The 18,600-nt window shown below is 40.3% G+C and overlaps 2 protein-coding genes across 2 annotated transcripts; one reads left to right on the plus strand and one right to left on the minus strand.

The window, feature by feature from the left end:
- Positions 1-1,662: 1,662 nt before the first annotated feature.
- On the minus strand, positions 1,663-2,703 carry LOC143876745 (basic blue protein-like). Its single transcript, XM_077378441.1, has 2 exons — positions 2,417-2,703; positions 1,663-2,005 (listed from the first exon to the last, which is right to left on the minus strand). The coding sequence occupies exons 1-2, from the start codon at positions 2,598-2,600 to the stop codon at positions 1,806-1,808; spliced, it is 384 nt and encodes a 127-aa protein (XP_077234556.1). The 5' UTR covers positions 2,601-2,703; the 3' UTR covers positions 1,663-1,805.
- Positions 2,704-13,580: 10,877 nt separating this feature from the next.
- On the plus strand, positions 13,581-16,697 carry LOC143877765 (putative auxin efflux carrier component 1c). Its single transcript, XM_077379987.1, has 6 exons — positions 13,581-15,354; positions 15,451-15,691; positions 15,797-15,882; positions 15,998-16,155; positions 16,265-16,341; positions 16,441-16,697. The coding sequence occupies exons 1-6, from the start codon at positions 14,154-14,156 to the stop codon at positions 16,505-16,507; spliced, it is 1,830 nt and encodes a 609-aa protein (XP_077236102.1). The 5' UTR covers positions 13,581-14,153; the 3' UTR covers positions 16,508-16,697.
- Positions 16,698-18,600: the final 1,903 nt, after the last annotated feature.

The raw sequence follows: 18,600 nt of genomic DNA on the forward strand, positions 1-18,600 counted from the left end.
GCCATAAAGCACTTGTACGGACAAGATCTGTTCCGTGCTGCAAGAATGATCAAAACTTTATCATCCAAAAGGAGGCATTTTAGGCATCTTGGAAAAATTACATTCCCTTTTACAATCGACCACTGAGGTCCTGTTCTTTTTGGATTTTGAGAATCGATTTTGAGTCCAAAACGAATAGGGCCTGAACAAATAGGGGCTGCTGGAGACGCATATGGTTGGCCCCATCATTTCATAGGTGGGATCCACGCTAATTGTTATTTCTAGGGGTGCAACAGTGGCTGGATTTTTTAGATTTTGGATTGAGCTATAACCATAAAAGGGGTCTGGCTCGGGTTGATTCCAATTGATTTTTTTTACGAAAAGCTAACCTGACCCAATCCAAGTTGCACCCCTAGAACTTATTTCTACCAAGAGAAGCCTACATTAGTCCTTAGATCCCCATCTGCCTCCAAAACTGGTCCGTGGACCTAGTTTTACATTTAATTTCGAGTCTACTAATCACTTTTGGACTCACAAGTCACAACCGGTTCTAAAATTCAAAACAAATGGGGCCTAAATACATGCCTTCTTGTGCATTCTTTTTCAACTTATCTTAATTGCTGATAACAAGCCAAACAAATAGAAGGGCTGCTAGGACGACTGGACTGCACGGTTCACATTGTCATGACACGTGCACAATAAGACAAGAAAAGATAGGCCAATCGTCCGGCCTATTGTAAATTTTAACAAAATAGCAAAAGTACCCTTATGCTGGAGGTGAATGTCCAAAGCAATATGAAGCAATCTCCTGGCCGAGAAAATCTATCGGCAAATCCGATCCAGTAGTGCACAAATAAACAGTTCATCAGAAATAAAATGCAAACCACAAGATGAACACAGAGATTTTACGTAGTTTGGCCAAGATGCCTACTTCCATGGGCAAGAACACAATCCCCTACTATGATAAAGCAAAATTACAAGGATTACAATGGGATCCCCGTCTTCTTAACCAGGACCTTGACATGGCCTCATCTCCATGTGACCCACGAAGCCGTTTCTTTAGCTGACACTTGAATAGCCAACTAAAGAAGCTGCTTTGAGGGTCATGTGGAGATGTGGCCACGTCAGACCTACACTCTTTCTCTCAAGCCTCACCAGGATAAAACCCTCTCTTGTTTGCCGCCATACGCAGGGGAAAAGATCTCTTTTTAATCATAGTTTTTTACCAAAAATCTAGAGAGAGAGAGGGAAAAAAAAAAAAAACTCTTTTACCCTTTAGGTTCAATCACAACTCGAAAACGTAAATATATTAGTTAAGTAATGGTGATTGTGGAAACAAGGCAACTTCCTAACAGGACCGTGGACCACGGACGACCTACCTAGACAATATGGCGTCTCTGTCCGCCAAGAGGTTGTCCACAGGCGGACCACATTTTGGTGGTAGCTAGGACTTTCTGCTGTTGTTGTATTTTTTTGTGCGAAAGACCCCAGTCTACACTGATGATTTGATGGCATCCAACTGCCAGTGATGGCTGTAGCGTTGATGGTACTCTACTACTCTATAGAAAATATATTTAAGCCTATAATTAAGATGGGTAGTTTGTTCATTTGCACAGTCTTTTTAATTTTGAGAGAGGGGCCAGAGTGTTTTCCGACAAATAGAGAAAAAAAAGAAAAACAAGGTTCAAGAACAACCACTCTTCTTTATTTAGTAGTCACTCCAGTGACACAAAGAGTTCAAGCATTAAGAACCACTGGTATTCTAATCATCTTTAGCAAAATATGTATGTTTTTATACTTAAAATACCCATATATTAAAGCTCCTATTACGCTGCATTAACTGCGATCTTCATACCGCCGGAACAGTGACCAGGGACACTACAGATGAAGAAGCTCTGTCCCCTTGCTAGCGTGATCCGATCGTTTCCGCTTGTGAAGACTTTAGATCCCCTTGGAGTGGTGCACCCATTGTAGCCTATGCTGTTCACCGTGACCAGGTTGTGGATTGCTGGGCTGTACTTGAAAACTAGACCATAAGGGGCACAAGATTGTCAATGGAGTTGAAGAGTAGAACAAAATTAAAGAAGCGTCAATTGCAATTTTGTGAAGGATAAAAAGGAAAAAAGGATTACCAATCTCAACCCCTTTACTCTTGTTCAAACATACTTAAAGCTGTGGACTTATTACCCATATAAGTTCGGATACAATTGTTGCACATTTGAGGTCAATCTAGTTCTCTATAGTTGATAATTATTTAAGATTTGATGAGATCCAGTGCATTTGTGCTAATTGCTTGAGTTCGGATGAGATTCGGTGCATTTGTGGTACCGAAATTATAAATATTTAGGACTTACCAAGTACATCACCGCTAATTGCTTGAGTTCGGATGAGATCCGGTGCATTTGTGGTACCGAAATTATAAATATTTAGGACTTACCAAGTACATCACCGGCCCTAAAACTCTTGCCTCGTGGCCAATTTATGACGTTAAATGTCCACCCACCGCTATCTCCCACAGTGTAAATGACAGCGTGAGCAATCTCAATATGAACCAGGAGGCAGAGTAGCACGGCAGCAAATACCACCGTGGCTCCGTGTGCACTGCCCCTTCCCTGAGCCATGTTATGCAACCAAATTAACCCAACAAGGAAAGAAAGGAAGAAGACTCAGAAGGGTGGCAAGCTATGAGAATGGTCTCACAAGGAGGTTACTTTTATAGGGGCTTTTGGGCATGAACTAGGGGCCACGTTCAATGGAAATAAAACGAACAAAAGACTTGGGTAAAATAGGTAAGGTAGAATGCTACCCTCTAGGCCATTTGGAGTCCAAGGAAAGTTAAATCTCATTGAAATCAGCTAACAACCAACAAAGACCGTTAATTTGGACATATCAGGCCATTTTTTAGGTCAGATCCACTGAGCATGGCGGCATTTTCTCCCTTTCAATCAATGGAACTTTAAATGAGACAGGAGAGAGTTGTCTATATCATTAATTCCATACCCCACGCAACAAGAAAACTGAACTAGTAGTAGTAGGAATGTTAGTAATACTTTAAAATATCATCTACGGATTAACTATCCAATCCAAATGATACGTGGAAGGTGGTGTTTTCAATCTGGGTTATCCATTAAAGTGGGCCAAACAGGAAATACAATAGCTGTCCAATCTCTCATTGGAGTTACTGACTTTAATTGCTTCGATATTGACAATTTTTTTAAAATCTGGATGTCAATGTCGTTAGACAAAACTGAGAAAGGAAACCAGAAAATGGTTGATAATTTATGTCAGCAAAGAAGAAAATTGGAAAGCCAACCACCCATAGAGGGACGAAAGGCCTTCATCCGTTTCACACACGCAGCTCTAGTAGTGTGGTAAGCATTGAGAGATCACATTTGTTTAATTTTTTTCACGGAAGGTAAGCCACATGCAACATAACCACGGTTGCCGGAATTGTTTTGGTTCTTGGGACTTTTGTGGAATTTTCGCAGGAAACCCACGTTTGGTTGCTGGGCCTAAAATAATCCCAGGAAACAAAATCACCCTGCATGAAACCCTACCCTGGGAAAAAAAAAATACTCCTAGGAACCAAAAATAAGCTTGCAGAAGATTTTTTTTTCTTCCCAACAATTCAAGCAACCTGACAAAGCATTTTTTTTTCCCACCACAGTCTGGTTAACCAAACATGGAATTTTTATTTTACCGGGTACTTCCAGGGAGTTTTTTTTTCCATCAATCTCCTAGGGAGTTTTTTGTTCCACAGAAATCCTAAGAACCAAAAAAATTCCGGCAACCAAATGGAGCAGCGTGGCAATGCAAGTGTCACATGGCACATATATGCAGGCCAAATCAAGGGATTTGTTTTTGACCAAATGTTTCGAAGGAAGCTAAGTTCTCACCATGGTAAATTGATTCGGAACAAAATTAAGGAGAGCAAGAGAGAGAGATCAAAGGCACAATTCAAGTAATCCTTACGTCCAACGAGAAGATAAAAGACACCTGAACATCTAGTTAGATCCACATATTTATTGCAGTTGGGTACTAAACAAGGCAAAATAAGAAATCTAATTTAACAAGGTACATTGCTAAACGCATCGAACAAATTCAGAGACGCTTCCTGTGGGGCGGATCAGGGTCTTCCAAGGGGGTCTCCCTGATTAAATGGAGTATGGTCTGCTTGCCTACTAAAAATGGAGGTTTGGGTATCAGGAGGGTTCAGAGTTTTAACCAGGCCCTTATGGGCAAGTGGCTGTGGAGATTTGGCGAAGAACAATCCTCTTTGTGGGTCCGGGTCATTGGAAGTAAGTATGGTTCAGATCATGGGCATTGAGACTCTGTTGATAATTTTAAACTCAAAGGTCTCACGGTTTGGAGGGACATCTTGAAGTTGAAGTCGTTATTTGCTCCTGGCATCCGATTCAGAGTATATAGGGGGGATCGGATTCGGTTCTGGCAGGATCCTTGGTGTTCGGACGATCCTATTCAAGTCATGTTTCCTGACTTATTCATCGTTTCATCTCAAAAAGAGGCTTGGGTATCGGAATGTTTTGCAAGGGAACATGGGATGGTGGCTTGGTCTCCTAAGTTTCGCAAAGACTTCTTTGTTAGGGAGTTAAACTCTTACAGCGCCCTCCTCTCCTTATTGGATTCTTGCTTCATCAAGTCTTCGGGCGTAGATCGTTGGATTTAGATTTGGAATCCTTCGGGGATATTTTCAGTCAAATCTTTTTATAACCATCTGATCCCTTCTTTAGTGGAGCATGTGTCCTCATCGGTTTGGAGACAATCTTGCCCTCCGAGAGTTGCTTTCTTTGGGTGGTCGGTTAGCTGGGGCCGCATTCAAACTATGGATTTTTTGAGGAAACGAGGAATGCGGTTGGTAGATCACTGTCCTCTATGTTTATCCGCTGGGGAATCCATTGACCACCTTTTCATACACTGTAAGGTTGCTCGCCATATTTGGGGTCTTATTTTTTGTCGTTTTGGAATCAGTTGGGTCCCCTCCAACTCTATGGCTGAATTCATTCAGAGTTGGGCCTGGACTCCTTGGAAAAGGAAAGGCAGAACGCTGTGGAAGATGTGTCTCCTGGCCTCATGGTGGTTCTTGTGGAAAGAGATGAATGCTCGTATCTTTGAAGGGAAGGCTAGATCTCCCTATTGGATTTATATTCAGTTGATAGCTGCGGTAATATCCTGGGCTCGAAGCCTTCCTCTGTTTCGTTTTGTTTCAGCTTTCGACCTCTGAGAAGGATGGTCAATCATATGCTTGGAATCGGCTACCAAAGTGAAAATCCTCCCCTCCTGGATTCCTCCTCCTCTGGGGTCCCTGAAACTTAACTTTGACGGATCGTCTATCGGCAATCCAGGAATGGCAGGAGTAGGAGGGTTATGTAGAAACCACAAAGGGGAAGTCCTCTGGGCCTACTCGGGGCCTATCGGAGTGGCAGACTCAAACGAGGCAGAGGTCCGAGCCGTTCATAGCGGGCTTCTCTCGATGCCTCGTCTAGAGTGCGACAAAATTATCGTCGAAGGGGATTCCTTAAATGTTATTCGCTGGCTTTCGGGTAACGCTTCTCCCCCTTGGCGATTTTTGCCTCTCTTAGAGGAAATAGAGGACAGAGCTAAGGGCTCCTCAATAGTTTTTCCCCATGTCAGGAGATCAGCCAATGCGGAAGCAGACACCCTTGCCAAGAAAGGAGTCTTTCGGGCCGCGTTTGAGTGCTTTGACTATCTACCTCCTTTAATTATTGTACTGCTATCTTTGTATTATCTTTGTTCCTTCAAGACCACCTCGGTTCCGTTTTTACAAACATATATATATATATATATATATATATATATATATATATATATATATATTCTGTTGCCCTTTTCAAAATTTTTTTTAACAAGGTACAAGCCAATTGGAAGCCATTTAAAAGCTAATTTAACAAGGTACAAGCCAATTGGTACATCCAAATAGACTTCAAAGCAAGGTTTTAAATTTTGACCGAAATCGGGTTTCGGTTGAGACCGAAACCGAAATTGGGTAAACTCGAAACGTTACAAAATTTGGAGCGAAATTTAATAAATATCACCCAAAAATCTTTTATTAATTATTTAATATTATCCTGAAATTTCAGCCGAAATTGCCTAAATTTTAGGGATTTCGCTGAAATTTTGTAGGGGATAAAATATTACGTGATTTGATTTCGAGAGATTTCGTCCGACAATTGAAATGGATTCGGAAACCGAAATTTAAAACCTTGCTTAGAAAGTTAGAAGTGTATTCCTAAGGAGATAATCAGAGCTTATAATGGGCCCACGTCCCTGATCGAGGTAATTAATCCATGAAAGGCCATCACTCATTTTATTCTACAATTAACCAGGCATCTAATTAAAGAACAGTACAAATAGTTATAGGGGGAGGTGTGCAGAGTAAGTTACCAAATAAAGAGGTATGGCCAACCATGACAAACATGATAAAGAGACTACTCAAGACAATCCAGGAAGATCCATGATTATGACTCAGCTCCTCAATGATCCAGACACTTGTTATGCATATTCCACATATCACACCCGCAACCGTCACCATGACCCAGCACATGACGGTGTAGCACACCTGTAAGGCGAGCCTTCCAAGCTTGCAAGTTCAATATCACATACATCTTTACCGAGAGTATAAATACTAATGACGTGATTATCACGTCATTAGTCTAGGATTTTTGTCTCTTTTGGCCAAATTACTCTTTTACTTAAAATGCAATCACAGATGGAGTATTTCAGCATTCGAGATCATAGCTCAAATACTCGATTGGATGGAAAAATTTCCGATCAAACATAAATCAGGTAGTTAGGAAAGAAGACCCGTCATAAGAACTCGATTGGATGGTGCACAACTAATCCCTTTTGCCCATTGCAAATAATTGAAAGAGTAGCTCTCTACTTCTTGGTCCCATCCATTTCACGCAAACTATGATGAAGAGCACTCGAACCCTTTGCCGGTACCAACAATACTGAAATATTGGCTGCGGCATTGGGCTTTCTCTTACTCAATCAAATCCAGACCCATTAAGGCTCACTTTAAAATACTAACCCCACAGATCAAATCAAGGCCCATTAAGGCCTACTTCATTTGTAGGGTTTTTTTTTCTGGGCTGGGGTAGAATTTGAGAAATAGATTTGTATTGAGTGTTCTGTTATTTTGTCATTTCATAATTTTGTTTAGTAGTAGCTTTCTAGTGCGAGTATGATGCATGATACATCAAATTATTGATGGGCCAACTCTTCTGTCTGGCTTTTGGCGTAACTTGCAACAGAGCTTGTGTGTCAAGGTAGTTATGCACTTAGATCTGCAATTTCGGGGCCCACATGACAAACCAAAGACATTTTAGGGGCTTAATCTATAATCCCAATAAAATGGCCTTGCTAGAATTGGGCCTTGAATCTAAACTACAATGGGCTGGGCTTCCATTAAAACAATACAACATGTCTTGGCCTATAAAATTCGGCTATTTCTTAACACCAAATGACAATGAATTGTCTGATAATACTAAAAAATGCTTAAGATGTTTGAAATTTTAAAATTTTATCTGTTCAATATTTATATATTGAATTCTCTCAAACGTAAAAAGACGAAAAATCTCAAAGATCATACTGACTATTGGGCTTGGACTGTGTGATGCTTATGAGATGAACTTAGAATCAATCTGGGCCTTGGATTCTATAGAAATTCTGGGCCTACGTGGTGATGTTCTCTCTCATGATTAAGCTTGCTTGGATAGCGGTCTAACTCAAACCAGGCCCATTGACATAATAACTATTTTTATCATGGGAATATTGCACTCTAGCTACCAAGTGAATCTTACTACTTTCCTACCAAGATATGTGGACATGTGGTGACGTGAAAGTGGGGAATTTGATTCAACCACCCCCTAAAAATGTCAAAGTAGCTCGGACCCACATCCCATCACATGACTTTCACCTAAGAGCGGTCTATGTATTGAGTGTTTTACATTGATTATTCCCTACCTCTGTTTAGCTACTAAAAAGTAACGAAGAGCATGCTATCACCTTGAGATACTTTCAATCTAAACCAACAAGGAGAGTGAGATTTGAACAATCTAGAAATACTTTGATGACTTGATATGCACACTCCTAATTCATCCAAGTACAAAAGTTTGTAATCCCAATTCAGGTCTGCGATTGTCTTATTTAGCTTTCAGGTCCAATTCAAGATTGGGCAAGCCCTGGTAAGAAAGGTTGCAATTTGGGTCGGGCTCACCCCGAACCAAACAGGTTCAAGTCAATTTCGGCTCGGGTTGGATTGGGAAATGTCAACCCAATTTAATTTCGGGTAGGGTTCGGATTGAGGCCTTGGGTAAACCAATCTAACTTGAAGAGCCTGCCCCGAATTTTATTGTTAGCTTCAGAGTCATATGGCAATGTTTATTTTTTTTGGTATTTTTTTCTATTTTTGCCATAGGGCAACCCGACCCATACTCAACCAGATCCGATTTGGAAAAATGGGTTAGACAGATTGGGCTAGGGTAGAGAGATTTAGAAGTGGGTTGGGTTAGGGTTCATCCTCCTCAAGTTTGTCCTCCCACCCTCCTTACTCCTCAGTCATCAGTCATCGCATTATAAACTAATATTCCATGGAAAAACATTTCATGGTTGCCAAACATGGCCTCAAAGCTTGATATTTCTTCCTCCTGAGGATTGGGAGTGTAGGACTTGTTTGACCATTTACCACAAATATACGCAGGGAATTAGAAGAATACCGGCCAAAGGTATTCCATGCAATCTAGATGGCTGAAGGATTTCAAAAGCATGATTCTAAAGTCACTGATTCTCCTTTTTTCGCTTCCTTTCAAATCTAAATCGTATTTGTATTCAAAGGCCCCTTATTCTCCTTGAAATAGCCAAGAAAGTAACAAGCCCCTCTTCTCAAAGGTCAAAAGAATGAAAACAGACTCCACTGTTTTCAAAGCAATAGTTGAGCTGGAATTTTCGCCTCCATCTTCCTTTAAGAGAATCTTTACGAAATGGGAATTCTCTTCACTAACAGGATATAAATGGAACTTTAGCTTTGTCTGATGCTTCAACTAATCCCATCAAATTGACCCAATAAACCTGATGACCCTAATCCCGGCCTAGACTTGATTTTCTAAAGTTTGAAATGACTAAATCCCACACAAAATGCAACCTAGAGAAGACCTACACATTTGTGAAAACGAAAATGGGATTGAATCACAATCACTTAGTGTTCCTGTCAAAGTGTCAAAATCAATTAGCTTAGTATTTAGAGGTGCACTTTGGGTCCGGTTTGGTTGAGGTTTTGCTAAAAAATGAATTGGAATCAACCCAAATCCATATGTTATTATGGTAAAAGCTCCACTAAAATTCTCAAAAATTGACCCCGGTTGCAACCCTATTTGTAATCATCTAACTCGTACATGTCATTGACGCTAGAACTTGTGTTGCGCACTACAAATTTCTGATACTCTGACGCCAATTTTGGGAAAGAATTTCAAGCTGAATACTGTATAAGAAAATCTCCTTACTCAAAACATCCTATGATATCAACTCATGCTTTCATTCTGAAAAGCTTCACAATCTATGAAAGCAAAACATGATAAAAAGATCCACTAAAAGCTGGATCACAAGCTTTCAGGCAAAAAGTAAAAGGCCATCAAGAAAAATCACTGCAGCCATTGGCATAGAAAAGTTGGTAATCTGTCCAAATCTCCATTGTAGTAGGTGTGGTGAATCTATGAAGCCCATCCCGGATGGAGGATGATCCAAGTCATTTGATTAATGCCCGTAATTGTTGAAAACAAAGGAGAGATTAATTTTTCACATTCAATGTGCAAAAGTACGTCGATCAGACGGCTAGGATCTACTTGGTGCATAATTCGTCGAGGGGTTCATCTCACCCCCGTATTCGGTGTTTTCAATCACATAGGCCTGTTTGTTTTGGATTTTGAGAACCGATTCTGAGTCCAAAATTGATTATTGGACTCTAATAATCCGGCTGTGAATCAATCTAAGTGTGAATCAATCTAAGGGCATGTTTGTTTTGGATTTTGAGAACCCATTATGGGTGCCAAACCATTTAATTTTGAGTCTAAGAATCCGGTTTAGCACCCATAATCGGTTCTCAAAATCCAAGGCCCTTTTTTTTTAGGTTATGATAACCAATTGTCAATGGACTCAAAAATTATATTTAATTTTGATGCGTTTTGAAAATCCTTTGGATGTAATGGATTGCCATAATCAGGTGCTGGAGTCGTTATCCTTTTCCAATTGGAAGATCCAACAGCTAAATTAGAAAATCCTTTGGATGTGTTTGGATTGCTGGAATCAGGCGTTGGAATCTTCATCCCTTTAACCGCGACCAATTCCAGTATTTTGTTAAAAAAATCAACAATTGACACTGGAGTGGAATCAGAGGGAAAAGAGCAGGAAACAGTTTCATGCACAAGAAGTGGTATTCTGATTCTACTCTGGTCGGAATGAAATTTTTATTAGAATTGGTTTAAATTTTCTATTCTAATTTCAATTTCCATTCTGTTTATAGGAGAATCAAAATAGGAATCAGAATAAGATGCCAATTTTGATTCCTAATTATGGAAATCGAAACGGAGGAAATGATACTCATGTATTTGATCAGATCCTTCGATCAGAACGACGACAACTGTAGGCCCCTAAACAGTGATAAAGAATGCCTTAATTAGATGATCTTAGCCCCTTGATCCATCAAGCCTCGTTTAGGGTTTTGCTAAGAAATACGAAGCCATTGATTTTAGTTGTTTTTTATCTTATGGATGTCCGTGTTAGAAAAATCGATGTGCAAATCTGTAATTTAGGATTGAAGATTACCTTGTAACCTTTTAATCTCATAACTTTGGAATCAGAAATCTACAATAGCTATTTACTGCAAGAATTAAATGTAAGCAAATAAGCAGAGTCGTTAGATCACTTATCGAGTTGAGGCACGAAGGATGTTCACTGTCCTTAAGACAAATCTCGCCCTCACTATGATGAATCAACGGTGCAAATGGGCTTCACGGCGTATGTCTCCAGGATACAACAACTCTTCCTCCAGAGGTGTGCACTCACGCAGCCCAGAAGCCTATCAAACTCGCTTATATAGAAAATCTGGTTTTATAGAAAACAAGAGGCACGTATTAGCGGAACGTCGCACCATCTAATGCGTGAGAGATGTTTCCTAAACGGCCACTAAACCATGTCGATACGGAATCTTAAACAGTAACAAAGAGTTTAAACAAAAAATTAAAGAATATTTAAACTTTTAAAAAGAACAAAAGAAAAATTAAAAAACCCGCGCGTGGTAAGACCAAAAGCCCGCCGGACCCAAGTGGGCGATCCGTACGCGTAGGATCCTCATGACCTCTTGCTCATTCACAAAGCTAAAGTGAGTGAAAGTATATATATGGCCACTCTCATCCTCTCACACTTCCCATCTAGGACTAAAGTTTTCTCATGACTTTAGTCCTTTTGGAGGGAAGCTCAAATACTTTGAATGAGAAGCCCAAAAGCGTAAAGCAACTCCTAAAGAAGGACAAACATATAATGACTAAAAAAACCCCATTGTAAGTTTGAATTACAAAAAGGCTTTTTCACATAAAAAGTCAACAGTCCGCTTGGATTGAGTCCCATGCCATTTGTTTCCCATAATCTTCTACAAGATCAATGGTCTTGATTTCACATACTTGTCCCTCTTGGGACCTGGCAATTGCCTGTTACCATTTATCCCGATGGTGACGGTTTCCTTCTAGTGGTTCTCAAAGCTAATATATGTCAGCAACTTACAAAACCGGTATAATAAATATGACCTCCATATTAATGGCAACTAACCCATAAAACCTAAGGAGCTAATTTCGGGCTCGGGCGGTGTACATCCAATTATCCAAAAGCATTATTCTGAATTTAGTAATGGGATAAGATAACTAGATATTCCAATCCACACGGTTCTTGGGCCATGGTCAATGCACCTGCCCCCCCCCCCCCCCCCCCCGCTTCGGGAGAGTACTGCTCTGGGTCTCATCTAGAAATAGGGGTGCAACTCGGGCCGGGTTGGGTTCATCTGGGTTGAGGCAACCCTAATCCAACTCGAGAACCAAAAACCTCAACCCTAACCTGCGCTTGGCGCTGAGGAGAGTCATCCAAACCCAATCTACCTTTAAATCTCTCAACCCCAACCCACCTAATTTAACCCGATTTTTCAAATTGGGCCGGTTGGGTGAAAAATTGCAATAAAATCGCAGTGAAATTAGGGGGATGGGGAGGGTTCAGGTTGGGTCGTGTTGCCCAAGGCCTCAACCAACCCTAACCCAACCTGAAATGAAATGGGGTTGCATTTTCTCAACCCAACCAGAGCCAAAATCAGGTTAAGGATTTGGGCCTAGCCCAAGTTGTCCTCCTACCTAGAAAGCCCAATCCCATTTAATTTTTCTATGGATCACCTTGTCAAGATTTGAATGGCAGGCCCCGTGATTCTTGCCAATTGAATTGGTGGACTATGTAATTCACGGAGTTACCAAAACCCGATCACAAATAACTAGTTATTAAGTTTGACTAGCAAGAAAATCTTTGATTACAATCAGAAACCAATAGCTTAAGAATATCTTAAAGAATAGTCCTATGAAAGTTCTTGGACCCAAATTTTCCTCATTTGATGATTCACCTCATGGTCGTGGGGAAATCAGTAGCCATATTGGAAATATCTTTTGAGATCATCAGAGTTACCATGAGGAGGTTCCCTTTCAGTTAAAAAACAAAATTCTATGCCCATCTTAAATAAAAAAATGGGTGTAAAATTTGTTTTACAACCATTTCACGTAAACAGAGTTGCTCTGAAACAATGGGTGTAGAGCTTGTTTTCCTCTCATTATACGTCCAAATCTTCATTATGGCATGGACCAACTGTGACGTGTATTAAGGGTGAGTTCTAGCTACTTGGTCCCAACAAAAAACTGCCAATGATCTCTTATTAGCCATTGATTTTCGAACCACTCAATCTTGCGAGTGAGATATCCACTAGCTATCAGATTTAGAGCTATTTGCTCGGCCTGTGATGGCCAATCAGATCAACGGTCCTGATTGCCAAGATCGTATTACTAATTCATCTCTTATTATTTATGGGTGATGGTAAATGCACCCCCTTATTTACCAGGAACGCCCCCTTCTAAAGATTTTTACACACACAATATAAATAAATATTTTATTGGACATCTACTCTTTGCTTCATGCACGATTTACAACAATCGATGGTGGCAACGCACGCGGAAAGAATATCGTTTATTCCCCCAACAGCGAATAATAGAAAATAAAATGATGATCTGAAAAAAAAACAGAAGAAGCAATTTGCTAACACTCTGTAACATGTACATATGTCTTTAATGTCTTTATTTAATCAATCCTTTTCTGTCTAACCTGTATTCCGTATAAAAATCACTGAAAAAGACGGACTTTACCGGTTTCTTTCCCATCCTAAAGTTAAAAAAAAAAAGGTAGAAAAGAGTACCGAAAAACTGTGCTTGGAAATGAGCGTTAGTGACTGAGGCATCACCTCCTCTATATATCAAAACCCAACACCTTCCTCTCTATCTTTAATCATCACTGCCTCTGCCCTCTCTCCATTTTCTGCACCTATCTTTTCAGTCCCTTGCTGAGAAAAAAAATAATAAAAGACAACGGTCAGGAAGAAAACTACTTGTACTCCACAGAGACTACACGATTCAGATGCTTTTTTTCCACTGCCTTTCCTTACATAAAAACCCTTCTTATATTCATCTCCTCTTCTTCCTTCTGTTCCCTTCAAATATAGAACCCATCTAAGCAAAACCATCTCTCCCAAAAGAAAAAAAAAGAAAAAGACCCAAAGAATAATAATAATCCTCTCATATAGAAAACAGAAAAGAAAACCCATTTCGCTTTGGAGACTGGGAGCTTGCGCGCAACTCTCAAAACTCTCTCTCTCTTTCTCTCTCCTTTTCCTTGAATAGTCTATAGTAAAATCCTGTTCCTTGCTTACTACAACCCACTACGCAAAACAAAACCAAAACACATGCTTCTCGATGCCCTAAAACTATCTCCTTTCACTCCTTTTACCTCATCTTCTTCATTTTCCTTCCTCTCTTTTCCTCTCTCTCCGTCTTTCCTAACAAAAGATGATAACCTTATTGGATTTCTACCATGTCATGACAGCAGTAGTCCCACTCTACGTAGCAATGATCTTAGCTTATGGCTCAGTAAAATGGTGGAAAATATTTTCCCCAGATCAATGCTCAGGAATCAACCGTTTTGTAGCCCTTTTCGCAGTCCCTCTCCTTTCCTTCCACTTCATTTCCACCAACAACCCTTACACCATGAATCTCCGTTTCATTTCTGCAGATACCCTCCAAAAACTCATAGTCTTAGCCATTCTAACAGTCTGGACAAACTTAAGCAAGAAAGGCTGCTTAGAATGGACTATTACTCTATTCTCTCTCTCAACTCTCCCTAACACTCTCGTTATGGGCATTCCTCTCCTCAAAGGAATGTACGGTGAATATTCAGGCAGTCTCATGGTTCAGATCGTAGTGTTACAGTGCATCATTTGGTACACCCTTATGTTGTTTTTGTTCGAATACAGAGGAGCTAAGATTCTAATCACAGAGCAATTCCCAGGCACCGCTGGCTCGATCGTCTCTATCGCGGTCGACTCTGACGTCATGTCGCTCGACGGCAGGGAACCGCTCGAAACGGAGGCGGAAATTAAAGAAGATGGGAAGCTTCATATAACTGTTCGTAAATCAAACGCTTCCAGGTCGGAGATTTTCTCCCGGCGGTCCCACGGGCTCTCGTCGACTACTCCCCGGCCGTCGAATCTGACTAACGCCGAGATTTATTCTTTACAGTCTTCGCGAAATCCGACTCCGAGAGGTTCCAGCTTTAATCACACTGAATTTTACTCCATGGTGGCTGGGGGAAGGAGTTCTAATTTCGGACCCTCTGAAGGTTTCGGACCCTCGAGGGGTCCGACACCGAGGCCTTCAAATTTTGAGGAGGAAAGTGGGAACCCTAAGTCGAGATTTCATTATCATAATACTCCCGGGGGAGCGAATTATCCGGCACCGAATCCTGGCATGTTTTCTCCTACTGGTTCTAAATCTGTTTCTACTACGAATACTGTAACGACTAGTGGGACAAATACTACTAAGAAGCCTAATGGGCAAGCTCAGAACAAATCAGAGGAAGGGGCTAAAGATCTTCATATGTTCGTGTGGAGTTCCAGTGCTTCTCCTGTTTCTGATGTGTTTGGAAGCCAGGAATATGGTGGTGCTGACCCTTCTCTTAAAGATGTTAGAATGGCAGTTTCACCAGGAAATGGTAGACCTATTTTTTTGTTTTTTTTTTTAATTAGTTCTTATTTTGTCTTGTTTCATTGATAGAATATTGCTAATTTTTGTTTCTGGGTTTTGAAAGGTGAGGCACAAAGAGAGAACCCAAAAGAGTACTTAGAGAGAGAGGATTTTAGCTTTGGGAATAGAGAGTTGCAAGAATCTGAAATGAATGGGACTAAGATCAGTGGTGAAAAGGGTAAAGCTATGCCTCCGGCGAGTGTGATGACGAGGTTGATTTTGATTATGGTGTGGAGGAAACTGATTAGAAATCCTAATACTTACTCTAGTCTAATCGGTCTCACCTGGTCTTTAGTCTCTTTCAGGTATTGTTAGTTTATAAAAATATTAATATCTTTTCCTAAATTTGGTGTATAATAACTAATTAGTCAACATAAAACATTCTACTAATTATCTTTGAATTGTTACAGGTGGCATGTTCAGATGCCTGCCATTGTAGCCAAGTCGATTTCCATACTGTCGGATGCTGGGCTTGGAATGGCAATGTTCAGTTTGGGTGAGTTGTAGGAATCCCAGATGAACAGAAAAAATAGAAACATTATCCTATTATCTTTGATTTATGTTGTTCTTGTTCTGATGAAATTGTCGTTTTATGGGGTTTGTAATGACAGGGCTGTTCATGGCATTACAACCGAGGATCATAGCATGTGGGAATTCAGTTGCAACTTTTGCCATGGCCGTGAGATTCCTTACAGGTCCAGCTGTCATGGCTGCAGCTTCCTTAGTCGTTGGATTGCGTGGTGATCTCTTACGTATCGCCATTGTACAGGTCACCACCTTCAAGAAAAATAATTGGTTTTGAGGAAAAATTTAAAAGTACCTTTGTTTCAACTTTTTTTTTTTTTTTTTTTCTGATGTTTGGTTTGGATGAAAAACAGGCTGCTCTACCACAAGGCATTGTTCCTTTTGTTTTCTCAAAGGAATACAACGTACATCCAGATATTCTCAGCACAGCGTGAGTAAAATCTCCTACCTTTTGTTCTGATCCTCGAGCATTAAATTCTAAGCTAAAAGACTCAACCTTTTCTTATTTTTTTTTCTCTAAATTGTGCAGGGTCATTTTCGGGATGCTGATTGCATTGCCCATAACTCTTGTTTATTACATTTTACTTGGGCTGTGAGAAGAAACCCATATGCGTCACCTCTTCCCCTGAAACAAATGCAACCGAGAACGATGAAATACAGAGATTAATCCGGTTTGGATCTTTGGATTTTGGCCTCCAAATTGGGTTTTGTTAGAAAATTGTAAAATTATGTGTAAGTGAATTAATCTCGTTAAGAGTTGTTTAAGTATGCTATCTGTTTTCTTCTTGTCATGGCATTTACAATAAAACAGGAAGAGAGAGAGAGAGAGAGAGAGAGAGTTGATAAAGTAGTGCTCGTTGATGATAGCTATGGTTACCTATGTCTGTAGTTTTACTTTTTCACTTTAAGGGTAAAAGGTTAAAGAAAGGCATAACAAGAAAGAAAGAAGAGAGATGGTGAGACGAGGATTGGCATTTGTTTGATTTTCATGGTTGGTATTGTTTGGAAAGGAGCCTTTCATTAAAGAGGCTTTTGTCGCGTCTGCCAAAGGTAAAAAGGAAAGGATTTGTTGATGAGTTTAGATGAAAAATTGAATGGGTGTCCCTTAATTACGTCGATTGTTGGATTTGATGTGGACTGCTCTCGGATATTGAAGAACCGATATTCTTCCTTGTTGGTTGTTCGCAGTCACATTGACATGCATATTTTATTACCGGGATTTGAGGGGCAATTTCGTGGAAAGCTATTTTTCTTAATTAAATGAATAGGACAAAATCTGCGGAAAAGGAGTGCGCCTGTGGCTATTTTTCATGCAAAAGTCAGCCGCAAAATGGCTTTCCGCCAAATTGCTTAGCAAATCCCTTTATTACCTCATAGTCTCATGCCACTCATGCTTTTATAGCTCCTTTTGCCAAGCCTTTATGATGTGCGCTGGTTTATGCAACTTTTGTTACTGTTTTACCGGGAAGGAAATAGATGGTTGGATTTCGATCTTCCCAAAAGGGAACGAGTCAAACTTAGGCATTCGTAATGATAGTAATTGGAAGAAACTTTGGTCAATTAAACCGGAGGGAGGCAAAGGGAACTGTTCCATGCTTACTTTAGTGTGTCGCCTACACCTTTTGTGTCTGTTTTAGCTGTCAATAAGTAGGATCACCTCTAATTGTGGCATTTGAAATGTGCCCTTGTGCATTGGTAGACCTGGCAAAACGTGACCCGGATGCGTGGGTCCACCCGGCCCACCCATAATTTACGGGTCGGGTGGACCTGCGGGTGCCCGTAAAAACCCAAATGTTTGAGATTTTACATGGTGTAAGCCTTTATAGTACCATAATTTTCTGAGAGTACTGAAGTGACCAAATCATAGGATGATCTAAACCGTCCATATGATAGAACACACCGTACATAGGTCACCCACCAAAAATCATTTCCATAGATCGGAGGGCTAAGATCATCATATGGAAATGATTTTTTGGACACAACGTACTTACGTTATGGTGCATCACATGGACGGCTTGGATCATCCTATTATAGTGTAGGAATAAAAACAGGAAAAAAAAGAAAAGAAGGGTGACATGTGTGTCCAATTGGCCCACCCGTTTGCCAGGTCTATGCATTGGTAGGGGTGTATACATATCCACGTTGGATCTGGTCCACCTATGACTTGCTTAGGATCCGTTCTGATCCCCTATTGGTCGATCCGTTCGGGTTTTTACCTTACTTTTAAATTCTAGGTCAAGATCCATTTTGACTTAGACCGACCATCTAAGTGTCCTAGGTCCTACTTATGCTGTACATAATTAGGACTTAAAATATTGAATTAATTTTCATGTTTTATAGAGAATAAAGGGTTTATTACCTAATTTCGAAAGTAAAACTTTAAATTATAGTTTCAATTCGAAAGAGGTGGGATAGTTTCCAGTCTCAGTTTTGATGTTCAACCCACTTGCGTTTGGGTGCACACCCCGAAGAGATCATTAAAGTAGAATAGAAGCTGGAGATGTAATTGCACAAAAGAAAGAAGCCAATATCCTTGCATATAAATATCAAGGTGTCATTTTCTTTGCCCGGCCGACAAATTTCACATCATTGATTTGAATCTACACGTGCCCCTTTTTCTTCATGGGTCATCATTTTAATGAGGAATTTTTTGCAGGAAATACCCTTTTTTTTTATTTCATCTTCTCAA

The sequence above is a fragment of the Tasmannia lanceolata genome, unplaced genomic scaffold, assembly GCF_043159265.1.
Source record: "Tasmannia lanceolata isolate RefF3 unplaced genomic scaffold, GAP_Taslan_0.1 ptg000005l, whole genome shotgun sequence".
Classification (NCBI taxonomy): Eukaryota; Viridiplantae; Streptophyta; class Magnoliopsida; order Canellales; family Winteraceae; genus Tasmannia; species Tasmannia lanceolata.